This window comes from Choristoneura fumiferana, chromosome 6, assembly GCF_025370935.1.
Source record: "Choristoneura fumiferana chromosome 6, NRCan_CFum_1, whole genome shotgun sequence".
NCBI classification, from domain to species: domain Eukaryota; kingdom Metazoa; phylum Arthropoda; class Insecta; order Lepidoptera; family Tortricidae; genus Choristoneura; species Choristoneura fumiferana.
Genome location: NC_133477.1, coordinates 10162132 through 10174560, shown reverse-complemented (window position 1 = coordinate 10174560; position 12429 = coordinate 10162132). Strand labels below are relative to the sequence as shown.

The 12429-nt window shown below is 37.9% G+C and overlaps 1 protein-coding gene across 4 annotated transcripts in view; it reads right to left on the bottom strand.

The window, feature by feature from the left end:
• LOC141429003 (anoctamin-6-like) overlaps window positions 1-7246 on the bottom strand; it is a 29167-nt gene extending 21921 nt beyond the window's left edge. For all 4 annotated transcript variants that reach the window (XM_074089134.1, XM_074089135.1, XM_074089137.1 and 1 more), the window contains exons 1-8: window positions 7114-7246; window positions 6183-6611; window positions 5385-5669; window positions 4467-4634; window positions 3119-3318; window positions 839-952; window positions 359-458; window positions 150-233 (exon numbers count right to left, since the gene is read on the bottom strand). In XM_074089134.1, the coding sequence (XP_073945235.1) occupies window positions 150-233; window positions 359-458; window positions 839-952; window positions 3119-3318; window positions 4467-4634; window positions 5385-5669; window positions 6183-6611; window positions 7114-7134 (1401 nt within the window). In that variant the 5' untranslated portion in view covers window positions 7135-7246. The remainder of the gene's footprint in view (window positions 1-149; window positions 234-358; window positions 459-838; window positions 953-3118; window positions 3319-4466; window positions 4635-5384; window positions 5670-6182; window positions 6612-7113) is intronic.
• Between the last annotated feature and the right edge of the window lie 5183 nt (window positions 7247-12429).

Genomic DNA, 12429 nt, shown 5'->3' with positions numbered 1-12429 from the left:
GTTTTTTTTGTTATATAAAAATGATTTTCGTAAAAAATAAAAAATATTCCTTACTGCCGTCGATATACCAAACGTCTACAATTAACAAAACATTGTACTTCGTTTACATTTTGTTACATAAAATATGAGTAATCATAGCTATTTATTACCCTTTCCCCAAAATATTCACGTATCAGGTTAAGAGGATGCACTTTATACGCATTTATTTTTCCAACCCAGTTGTAGAACAAAAACTGAAAGCGAAAACAATACAATACATGATTTAGAGAAAAAAAAATGTTTGCAATATTAAGTTTTTAACAGGGTGCAGTGGCATGGCAGTGTCTGTATCTGTCCATCGACTCATAATGGTACAAACCTGTCTAGCGCTGATGGTCTTCCAATCTTGATTAGGAAATATATAGTGGGGTCCATCGTGCAGAGCGAACACATCCAAGAATATTCGGCGGGAGAGCAATCTGGAATAGCGCACCGAATCATTTTATTTAATTAATGGTTAAAATTAGGTAAATGAAAAGCAAGTCTCCTAATAATTAGTTTGATAAAAAAAGTTTGTTACTCCTGAAAGAACTTTTGGCAACTGCCAGAATTCCGTCGAATTAAAAATAAGTATAATAACCCTTTATAAGGCCCCATTTATTGGAGCATACTACCACAGAATCAAAAGCAGCTATCGAATACATACCTGACTAAGGATATTTTTAAAGCTAGTAGTATTTTTTTATAATTACAATAAATATTGTAACCTATTACTAAAGCAATAAGGTTTAATTTCAAAGTCAATGCATGGGGTCGCTTAATTGCCTCTGCCCTATTAAGGGATAATATTATGTCTTACCTATCAATTCCGAAAGTGCCGAAACAGTTACCATAAGGCAGTTCAAGCAATATTTTGTACACAATTAGACTTCTTTCTGCGTTTGAAAGGCGCAATGGTTCTTCGTACTGGTCCCTGAAATTATGTAACTTAAGAGCTAGGCTCAGTACCGACCGTTCGACTTGGACTTGTTAAGTTTTTTTTACAGTAGGTATTTCGTTTATTCGTAGGTATTTCGCTACGAACAAATAATAAGTCAGGAAGCGTAACTCAAAACAAACTCCAAACAAAAAGTGGCCGCACCTAAAACCAAAACGACTTATGATTCAACTAGCTTTTGCCCGCGGCTTCGCTCGCGCGCGCTTAATTTGGAGTAACATATACATTTACTTTCTGCGATCCTTTTTTCGTGTCTTGATTCATTTTTCGGAGGATTATATCGAAATACAAATACAGACAGATTTTCTTATAGACAGATGGTGCAAATTTTGTAATACAAAAATCGACCTACATACGTAATTAATTATGATTCTAACCAACTTTGAAACCCTGCTTCGCTGATTCAGGGTTGGAATTTTAGAAAACGTTAAAGTACATGCTACGCGTTTCTTTTGCCCGCGACTTCATACACGATATAGGATTATATTCCGAGAAATTGTAAAGTTCCCGCGGGACATGAATTACTGTTATGATCTATTTTAATATTCTTAATTGTCGATTAGAGACACATTGTAGCTTTCTATTATTGAAATAATTTTGAAAATCTGCCTCAAAATTGAAACTTATTTTTATTCTGCTGAAAGTTTGCAATTTCTTTTTAAAGTAAGTAGTCTAACGCCAATCAGGGATAGTGTATCTTTCTTTTGATAAAAGAATTATTTAAATCAGCTCAATAGTTTCAGAGATGAACAAACAAAGAAACAAACAAAGTTGAGATATTTTCCTATTCTTTCTATTTCTCTAATCTTTGGCCTAGTGCACCTCTGCATTACTTTAGGTCCATCTATGCCAAATTTCACACTGTAGCATGCTGAATAGTTGTGTTGCTCTAGATGAGCTCTGGTTGAGTTCAAAACGCGTCAGTGTAAAGTGGTGTTGGTGATAGATGGATTTGTGTGTTCTTACAGTGTGGAGGTGGAGGAACTGCATGAACAAACATTGCATGGGCACAAAAGTAGCTATCATAAAGGTCGCGGGTGGGCAAAGTAATTGTGTCGGCTCGTTGAACGCACATGTAAAATTTCGTATCTATGCTATCAGCCCTTGAGGAGTTCCGTCATCAGCAGACGACCCTGGCTGCAGCATCAGGCGGTGTATATCATATAAACGCATTGTCATTGAAATTTAACAATCATGTAAAGTCTTTTGCGTGTGCCATCAACTTTTGAGGAGTTCCCTTCTACGGAGACGATCCTCGCCAGGATGAGCAGGATGTCACTGCTAAATAATTGTTATCAGATTTACATCAGTTTGCCAAATCTCCAGTCGCCAGTTTTACTCGTTTTGGTTTAGCTTATGCGTTTTCTGATTCAGTTGGTAAGTATATAAAATCCTCTAATGTATTTGAACATTTTTGAATATAAATCTAATTTTACGACTACTTACTTACTAGTGGAAAGTGATCCCTGGGCATTTTAATTTTGCATTGTTCCTGCAGCTCTTTATAACACACGTTTGCATGATAATTTAGAGCTGTTCACAATCAAAAATGCGAATATTTGACGTGAGCTCACTAAACTTGCAAAATAAATGTCAGTCAAAATTAAATGACGCGCATGCGCACTTTAGCGCAGGACACACTTAGGACACAGTTTCCATTTTTTATAACACAGACGCTTCCTGACCTTATTTATGTGTAGTTATTTTGATATAATTTCGGCTAAAAACTGGACTGTTCTGGGATTTTATATGACTCGATCGTTGTTTATTAAGTACTATAAATTGATCGTTATTTTCCGTTCGTTATCGTTATACCTTGATGCTGCATTTCGACCAGAGATGTGAGAGGATGCGTTGCGAGGAATGTGTTTTTCATGAACCTGCAGGGCTACTACGAAATACGAAAATCGAAGTTCGTGTCGTTCTGTCCCTTCGACACTTAATATGAAAGCGAGAGGGACGGTACGATACGAACTTCGATTTTCAAGCTTCGGAGTAGGCCCTCTAGTTGCAGTCGCCATCGCCAATATCAACATCGGATGTTACCTACCTACACCTACCATTGGTTTCAAGCCCCGTTCGCCCCCTTGGATCACTACAGCCCCAAGGAGGCACCCCTACTAATTGGTAACCTCAACCAACCTGACTAGCGAGATCAGCTCCCGTTCGTGGGTGACTCTGGTGCAGGGTAGCAGTCGAGCATAGTTCGTGAGACTAGGGTTAACGAACCGGAGATGGTCATCTCTGAAATACTTTTTCGTGCCGAACGCGTGATTATATTCGTCCAAAACCGAATTCGGAGCATGTATTTTGATAAAAACCAGATTTCTGTTCATAGACATCTGTAAGGAAAAAAAACGTGGTTAAAATCTACGAATATATCTAACCTAACCAACAAAAAGTTGGAAAACCCCCAACTTTGTAACTTCAAAGCTCAATATCTCAAAAACGGCTAAACCGATTTTTGATGAAACATGTCTGAAGAACCATCGCTAGAAAACCTAATTTCAAATAAAAACCGCATTCAAATCGGTCCACCCGTTTAAGAGTTTTACACACACACACACACACACACACACACACACACAACGCGCGCAAACCAATCCCTGCTTTGTTTCTGAATTTTAACCAATCAGCAAGCACGTCTATTTGCTTGCAGCCTCGAAAATAATTTCGTATTTGAATCATAAGTCGTTTTGGTTTAAAGTATGGCCACTTTTGTGTGGAATTTCTTCTGAGTTACGCTTCCCCTGACTTATTATCTTATGAATAAATTCCTTCCAGATCTTCTATAACAAAACGACTACCTACTGTAACAAAATATCCACTATATTATTATAACGTCCACTATGGGTATCGAAACACCGTGAAACACGTCTATTATCTACCTATGTCAAAACTTCCACCCTAGGTACACAAATGTGTCACTGGCGTTGCAATTGCAACCGATAAAGATTTTCGGTTTTACTATTATCTACTTAATCTGCGTTCTCGGCTAATTGGTTGGATACCCCAGTGATCTAGGTAATAAGACTGGTGCATAAAGCCACAACACAACCCTTTCCACAACCTGACAAATCCCATCCAATGACCTAACTCTTTTTGTTTAAAAAAATCATAGATTTCATTCAGCAAACGTATTAACTAACTAACTAATTTGGCCCAGGGACCCAAAGAGGGTCTTGGCCTCCGAAACGAGAGCATGCCATCTGTCCCGATCGTGCGCAGCCTCTTGCCAGTCGTCGACTTGGAGACTTCGCAGATCCGCCTGGACACTGTCCTCCCAGCGGTACCTGGGTCGGGGTCGCCCAACCGGGCGGCGACCAGCCGGTCCTCCCACGACCGAAAAGAGCGTACGTAGCAAACGTATTAGCAAATAAAAAACAAATGATAGGTAGTACGAGATTAAGCCTCAGAATTTGTATCCTTGTCTCTTGGTAGAACCCACGGAACAGATTTTCTGTTTCTTGGTTTGGTGATAGGTACTCACGACGCCGGGAGAAGTCTCTATCTCCAGACCCGCCTTAAGAACATTAGTCAGGTATCTATTCCTCTCCTCAGTCACAAGGAATTCGCCATCGTCCACTGCCACAAGCACTATGTCGATGCGCCGGACCCCATCCCGGAACTTGTCTTGCGCATACGACTCCGTCATATCCTAAGGATGATAAATTATCATTGAGCTTGGAATTTGCGGACAACTCATTCCCTGTAACGTGTTTAACTTGTCTTTCATACATAAGTTGGATGTGTTGACGACGCAGGAATTTTAATAAATAAAAACCGGTCAAGTGCGAGTCCGGCTCGCGCACCGAGGGTTCCATACAAATTTGTATATAAATAGATTGTTGATGGAGTCTCGAGCGATGCGAAATGCATGAAAAATAAGGCTCAAATGGCCGTAGGTATGTTTTGATTGCGTTAATGTAGAAGCTTTATTTTTTACAAGCAGCTTCAAGGGGCCGCAGGCATAAGTCATCAACATCATAATCATCCCAGCCTATATACGTCCCGCTAATTGGCACAGACCTCCTCTCAGAACTTCACACACACACACACACCATTAAATTACTTCCCCGGGATTGTGCAGGTTTGCTCAAGTTGTTTTCCTTCACCGTAAAGGTCGTGGTAAATTTCAAATGCAATTTCTCACATGAATTTAGAAAAACTCAGAGGTGCTCAGGTGATTGATGGTCGCTTGAACTTCTAGTCTAGATGGAAGAACGGCTAGACGGCCTCTTTGCACCCAATCCCAATCACCAACCCCTTATACTTATAAACGTATGGACATAAAAAATTATATATTTTTTTAAAAAAACCGACTGCGCAAAAAAACTTTTAATAAATAATTACGTTATAGCCCCATAGTTTCAGAATAGTAGTTAAAGAGTGTATGGAAGCCACGTACTTTTTCTCCATCTTCAGGTGTGGTCTCTTGTACCGGTTCTTCGACTGCGGGAACGGGCTCTGGTTTTGGCTCTTCAACTGGAGCAGGGGGCTTGGTGTCTGGGACATCTTCTGCGACCTTCTTTTTTCTTTTTTTTTCCAAGTCTTTTTTGTAATTAAACTGAGTGTCCTTACTCGGCAGGTTCTCGCTGAACACGAGCATTTTGTGATACTCCAACACTCCCTCTTTATCTGGGTCTATGTCCTCAATCTTCGGCTTTCTCTTCTTGCCTTTACGAACTTTGCGCTATAACAAACAATAGATAATATTTTAAAAAAGAATGAATTATAAACATTTTACTTTGTTTAGCCGCGACCTTTTGTCCCTTTGACCCTTTGGTCGCGGGTGAGCACAGTAATTATTTATAGATCACTGATATGGACCTCGCCGCAAAGTAACGCCTGATTCAATAAATTATTAGAAAAACAAATTAAACGTCCCAAGTCACGATTATGAGACCCTGTTGCCTTCGCGTGGGTGTACCGCGACGCGCTTCGTGAGGCAACACGCGGGGTGCTGGTGCTGCCATCGTGAAAGCACTCCCCTTTATAAAGGGGTTCCGAAAATACTAAATGTTTTCTAAAATCTTTTATCTTCTATTTACCAATGGACGTCCAGATGTGACTTTACTGACAATGTTCCATTGTTCCAGTGGCTCGTATCGTGTCTTCGGACTTGTAAACTTTAGGTATTTTAAACTGTCAGCAAAAAATACTTTCGGTATTTTGAACTTTCGCATCATAATACGTAACCGTTTACCTTAGTGGGCTTTTCCTCAGAGAGCTCCTCCTTATTGGGCTCTCCCTTAGAATGCTCTTCCTTAGGGATCTCTCTCTTTGAGGGTTCTCCCTTATAGGGCTTTTCCTTTGAGGGATCTTCCTTTGAGGGCTCTTCCTTTGAGGGCTCTTTCTTTGAGGGCTCTTCCTTTGAGGGTTCTTCCTTTGAGGGCTCTTCCTTAGAGGGCTCTTCCTTTGAGGGCTCTTTCTTAGAGGGCTCTCCCTTAGAGAGCTCTCCCTTTGAGGGCTCTTTCTTAGAGGGCTTCCTCTTAGAGGGCTTTCTCTTAGATGGCTCTCCCTTCGATTTATCCTTCGGTTCTCCATCGTAATCTTCATCTTTCAAGAGTTTGAAAACGTTGCATCCTCTTGAACTGTCAGGGGACTGTGATCCTTTCCGCAAATTACTTAGAGCCTAGAAAACGTTAATTATTATTTTATATAATAGTAAACCAAAAGCAAAATGAATATACCTACTACATGGTCCTACCACAAAAAAAATGAGACACCTAAGTGTTAAATTTGTGTTTAACGTTGTCTTTGTGGTAATATAGAATTGTCATTTTCATCATTCCGGTCTTAAAATTAAATAAGCCAATCCGCCACCAAAAATTATCTTCAAAGACGATCAGGTTAGTTAGTGGCTACCGCCAAGTCGGTTCCCGCGATCTTGTTTGTTTGTTTGTTGGTTTATACTCTTTATTGTACAAAAAGGAAATACAAAAAGGTTACAAAAAAAAGTGTTAAGTACAAAGGCGGACGTATCCCTGAAGGGATCTCTGCCAGTCATAACCTTTGAATGCTAGAGAAGAGTAATCAAAAAACAAGAATCGATCTTCACCCGATTGACAAAATACCTACTACGATAACTTATCCGATATGAATTTGAAATGACTTGTAAAATTCAAAAATGTTACCTCATCGTACTTTTTCAACATATTTAGCTACAATTATACCTATCAAATAGGTGTAGATATTTCTGTTATTATTATACCACTGATGATAATCTTGTGAACACGTCAACAAGACAAAAATGTAGTTTTAGACTACATAACAAGAAAAAAATCAAAATCTGTGAACATGGCATTGACCATAGAGTAGGTACTTTTGACTGGCAGCACTGGCAGTCTAGCGTAAGCGTCAAAGAGAATAGAGCAAACAGTATTAGTACCTATATGGTACCTATAGAGAATAGAAGAAATGCCAGTAGCTTAGCTTCCTCTAAATCGCAGAATTCTCATCCCATGGAAATATCTCAAAATACATCCACGTTCTTGTCTCCATAAAAAAGAGGGAATTTCGAAGTCCAACTATAAGTTCAGCTTTCTAGATCCAAGGTTTGGGTTGGACGTTGATAAGTGAGTTAACCAGTACTTTTTACATTTAACTATGCAAGTAGCTAAACCTACTTCAAGTTAAAATAATTATTACTAGAATTGTTAATATTGACGGCGCTAGTATTATATCACGAAAAACTTTTTCACGAACGACTTTATCACGAAAACTTTTTCACGAACGACTTTATCACGAAAAGACCATATCACGAAAACTATTTCACGAAAACTTTTTCACGAACGACTTTATCACGAAAACTAAATCACGAATAGACTATATCACGAATAGACTTTATCACGAAAAAACTTTATCACGAAAACTATATCACGAATAGACTTTATCACGAATAGACTTTATCACGAAAAATGTTTGAAACTTCTTCACGCTGAAACGGCTAGAGGATTTGGATGAAATTTGGCAAAAAGTTAGTTTATAATCTGGATTAAAACATAGGATACTTTTTATCCCCACATTCCCACGGGATAGGGATAAAATTTTGAAATAACAACCGCTAGGCTTAGATACATGAAATTTGGTATGTAGATAGTTGGACGTCTGGAATAACACGTAGATAACTTTTGACCCGATATTCGTGATATAGTCTGTTCGTGGTAAAGTCTTTTCGTGATATAGTCTGTTCGTGATTAAGTTTTCGTGATAAAGTCTTTAGTGGTAAAGTTTTCGTGAAAAGTCTTTAGTGGTAAAGTCTATTCGTGATAAAGTTTTTCGTGATAAAGTTTTCGTGATAAAGTCGTTCGTGAAAAAGTTTTTCGTGATATAATACTAGCGCCAAATAAATGTTATCTAGTTTTTTTTGGTATTATATGTTAAATAATTTGGTAAGTATTATTATAATAAATAACAACAATAATTACAAGAATGAAAACACTAACGCATTTATATTAATGAAATAATTTATGACAAACCACGTTTCAGAACGTGTAATTTTTTTTTCGGGTGTGCTTCCGAATCTCTTTTCATCATTTGATATCCTATTTTATTTTTGTTTGTTCTGATTTTTTGTAATTATAGGCGCATTGGGAATAATTTCAGAAAAGTCAGAAAACTGAAATGAGCTTTATTAAATATTACCAAATAAATGTTTAATAAAAATAATAAAATAACTAATTAACAGATTTAAATATTACTTCAACAATGTACGACGAACTTTCTTTGTGAACACGCTGAACACGTCAATATTCAACGCTTATATCCTCAACCTAGTATCTACCCGAATTATACAACAAATCAACACTCTATCGTTCTTACCATAAAGATGATTCTAAAGCAATAATTATTATGTGGCCAGATACGATGTTGTGAAAGTACGCGGTCGATATGTATTTTCAAGGGGGCACCCGTTCACGATAACGTTCAAATTTCAAAAACTCTTTCCAGCCAAGAAGATAAAAAGCGACTGTTCACGCAGATTTCGAAGGATAAAGAAAGCTTTTTCGAGCTAGTGAGGTGAAATAGTACATTACTGTAGAGGCCGGGAAGTAGGGGGTTGCCGGCCGAGGCTTGTATAGTGCTTTTCTCAAACATTACATTAAATAAAATGAAAAAAAAAAAAACAAGAAATGAAGCTGGCGGGACGCTAGTCTGTTCGCCTTGTTGTGTACGCGCATGTCGCGGTCCCTGCTGGCGGTGCTGCTGTGCGTGCTGTGGTGTTGCTGAGCGTGCGCCGTGTCGCAGAGCGCGCGTTTAAACAAAAGACGGTCGCATTGCCGGCCAGCGGCCTGAAAGGTTGTATGAAATCTCTTTGCAGGCCGCTAGAGTGACCGCGCGCACGCAGCCACAGCACCTGCAGCGCGATACTTCTCGGCTTATTATTTGTAACACAACGTCAATATTTATGTAATGTTTGAGAAAAGCACTATACAAGCCTCGGCCGGAACCTGGGGTTGCCGGCCTCTACAGTAATGTACTATTTCTTTATTCATCGAAAGAATGCGACCAGCTCGGGCTGATGCCCGTTATTCGGGTCGCATTGGTGTACCTAGTCTAATCGATAGTCTGACCGGTGGAATATCACTAGATGGTGTTAGGCGCTCGGTTCTTTTATGCGATAAACGCCGCGTTTGACTTGACGCATATCAATTTTGCATCAGGTAATCTAATTTAATTATTTTATTACCAAACATTGTCTTACGCGGTGAGGTAGGTAAGTAAGGAGGTATCTGATACAAAATTGATGTGCGTCAAATGCATCAATGCTCGCAGCGTTTATTGCAAAAAACGACCGAGCGCTTTTTAGTGTCGAGGACCGTTTATTGGTGTTCCCTTCTTTCTCAGACAGAAATTTCACGGAATTTCGTTTCGCAGAAAATGTTTCATTAAAATATATTTAGTCCTTGCATTTTTACTTCGAATATTATTGTTTCAATTACTTACTATTTACTTGAATGAAACATATTTAATAGAAAAATAATTCAATGAATTTTATAGTAAAATTGTTTTATTTAACAATTGTGTCAAACCATAGAATTATTTTTTAAAGAATATTTTTTATCTGGTGTATGGTTCTATATTTTGTTTGAAAATGTAAAAATAGACATTATGTTGTCCATAATTTAATAAAAATTAACACATTTTAATACAGTAATTCTAATTTTATGTAGGTTAGATTTGGTTAGATTAGAGCTGTGACTTGTGACCTCACCACAAAACGAATCGCTACCAGAAAAGTAGGTTAGGTAAGAACTGTGACCACACTCCTGAAAGTGAATCGCTACGGCCGTTATGGGAGCGTATGCATTTTGTCGCAGGTATGAATTAAAACGATTAGAAACTACCACCACATGAAATGTTTTTCTTTGTAATAAGTTTTATATCAACTAAATAATCCCTACTAATCCTTCCTACTAATATTATAAATGTGAAAGTTTGTGAGTGAGTGAGTATGTTTGTTACTTTTTCACGCTTAAACGGCTGGACGGATTTGGATGAAATTTGGCGGAAAGTTAGTTTATAACCTGGATTAAAACATAGGATACTTTTTATCCCGATATTCCCACGGGATAGGGATAAAATCTCGAAATAACAACCGCTAGGCTTAGAGTCATGAAATTTGGTATTTAGGTAGTTGGACGTCTGGAATAAAACATAGGTGACTTTTTGACCCGATATTCCCACGGGATACCTAGGGATAAAATCTTAAAATAACAACCGCTGGGCTGTGAGCCATGAAATTTAGTATGTAGGTAGCTGCACCTCTGCAATAACACATAGGCTACTTTTTATTCCGATATTCCCACGGGATAGGGATAAAATCTTGAAATAACAACCGCTGGGTTTAGAGTCATGAAATTTGGTATGTAGGTAGTTGGATGTCTGAAATAACACATAGGCAACTTTTTGACTCGATATTCCTACGGGATACCTAGGGATAAATAACCGCTGGGCTTAGAGTCATGAAATTTGGTATGTAGGTAACTGAACATCTGAAATAACACTTAAGTGACTTTTTGACCCGATATTCCCACGGGATAACTAGGGATAAAATCTCGAAATAACAACCACTGGGCTTAGAGCCATGAAATTTGGTATGTAGGTAGCTGGACCTCTGGAATAACACATAGGCTACTTTTTATTCCGATATTCCCACGGGATAGGGATAAAATCTCGAAATAACAACCGCTGGGCTTAGAGGCATGAAATTTGGTATGTAGGTAGCCGGACGTCTGGAATAACACATACGCTTCTTTTTATCCCGATATTTCCACGGGATAGTTTTGTAACTAAGGGACCCCACACATCCGTGTATTATTGTCATTATTATTTTGTAATTTTTTCTTTAATTGTATACTTACTGTAGTTTTTAAGTATTTTATTTGTACTAGATTATTTTGAAAAAATGACTTTCTGCCAAGCTTCTTGCGGCGCATTCTTCTTGGCTATGATGGTCTTTCCAAAAGTGCTGATATTTAAAAAAATTACGTGTAAAAGTGCCCATTGCGGCCTATTCACTGAATAAATGATATGAATTTGAATTTGTATAGGGAAAATTTTTGAAATTTTAGCACTGGGTTTAGAGTCTTGAATTTTGTACAGTTATTCACAACACAACCTCAATGAAGACCACGATATAAATTTTGGAAATTTCCAGGGGAATTTTGTAAAATCCCGAAAATTTCAATTGCAACTACCAGACCGAATAGTTTACGCGTGCGAAGCCGCGGGTAAAAGCTAGTAATATTATAAATGCGAAAGTAACTCTGTCTGTATGTCTGTCTGTTACGCTTTCACGTCGAAACCACTGAACCGATTTTGATGAAATTTGGTATATAGGTATTTTGAACCCCAAGGATCAACATAGGATACCTTTTATTCCGGTAGAGGGCGCCACCGCGCGATAACCTAGATCCGCGCAGACGAAGTCGCGGGCTTAAGCTAGTATAAGAATAAAGAATATAAATAAATAAAAAATAAATACCTATTTGATTTGTTATTCTATGAAATGAATACCTAAATAATGAATTTTATTTGTAACAAAAATCAATGATACAAATTTCTTCAAAGTAAGTATTTCATGTATTTAAACAATAATATGAAAAAAAAACTGTTAAACGAAATTCTATTAAAATGTGGTCTAAGAAACAACGTAGAACCTCGTTTAATGTGATAACAAATATAATTTATTTACACATATTCTATAAACTATACATAGAAAGATACATTAGAAAGTAATAACAAATAAAAAAGGAAGACTAATAAATTGATTACTTAACTAAGAAAAAAAAATGGTCAAGTCAGTCTGTCAGTCGGAGTGTGGTAGGGCAGCACCATCATCAAAGCCAAACAGCTTCGCTGCTGGCTTCCATTTGTGACGGATGCCTCGAATGCACATGCTAGTCGCTCTAATTATGGAACTTATTATACGAGCTCTCAGCCAGCCC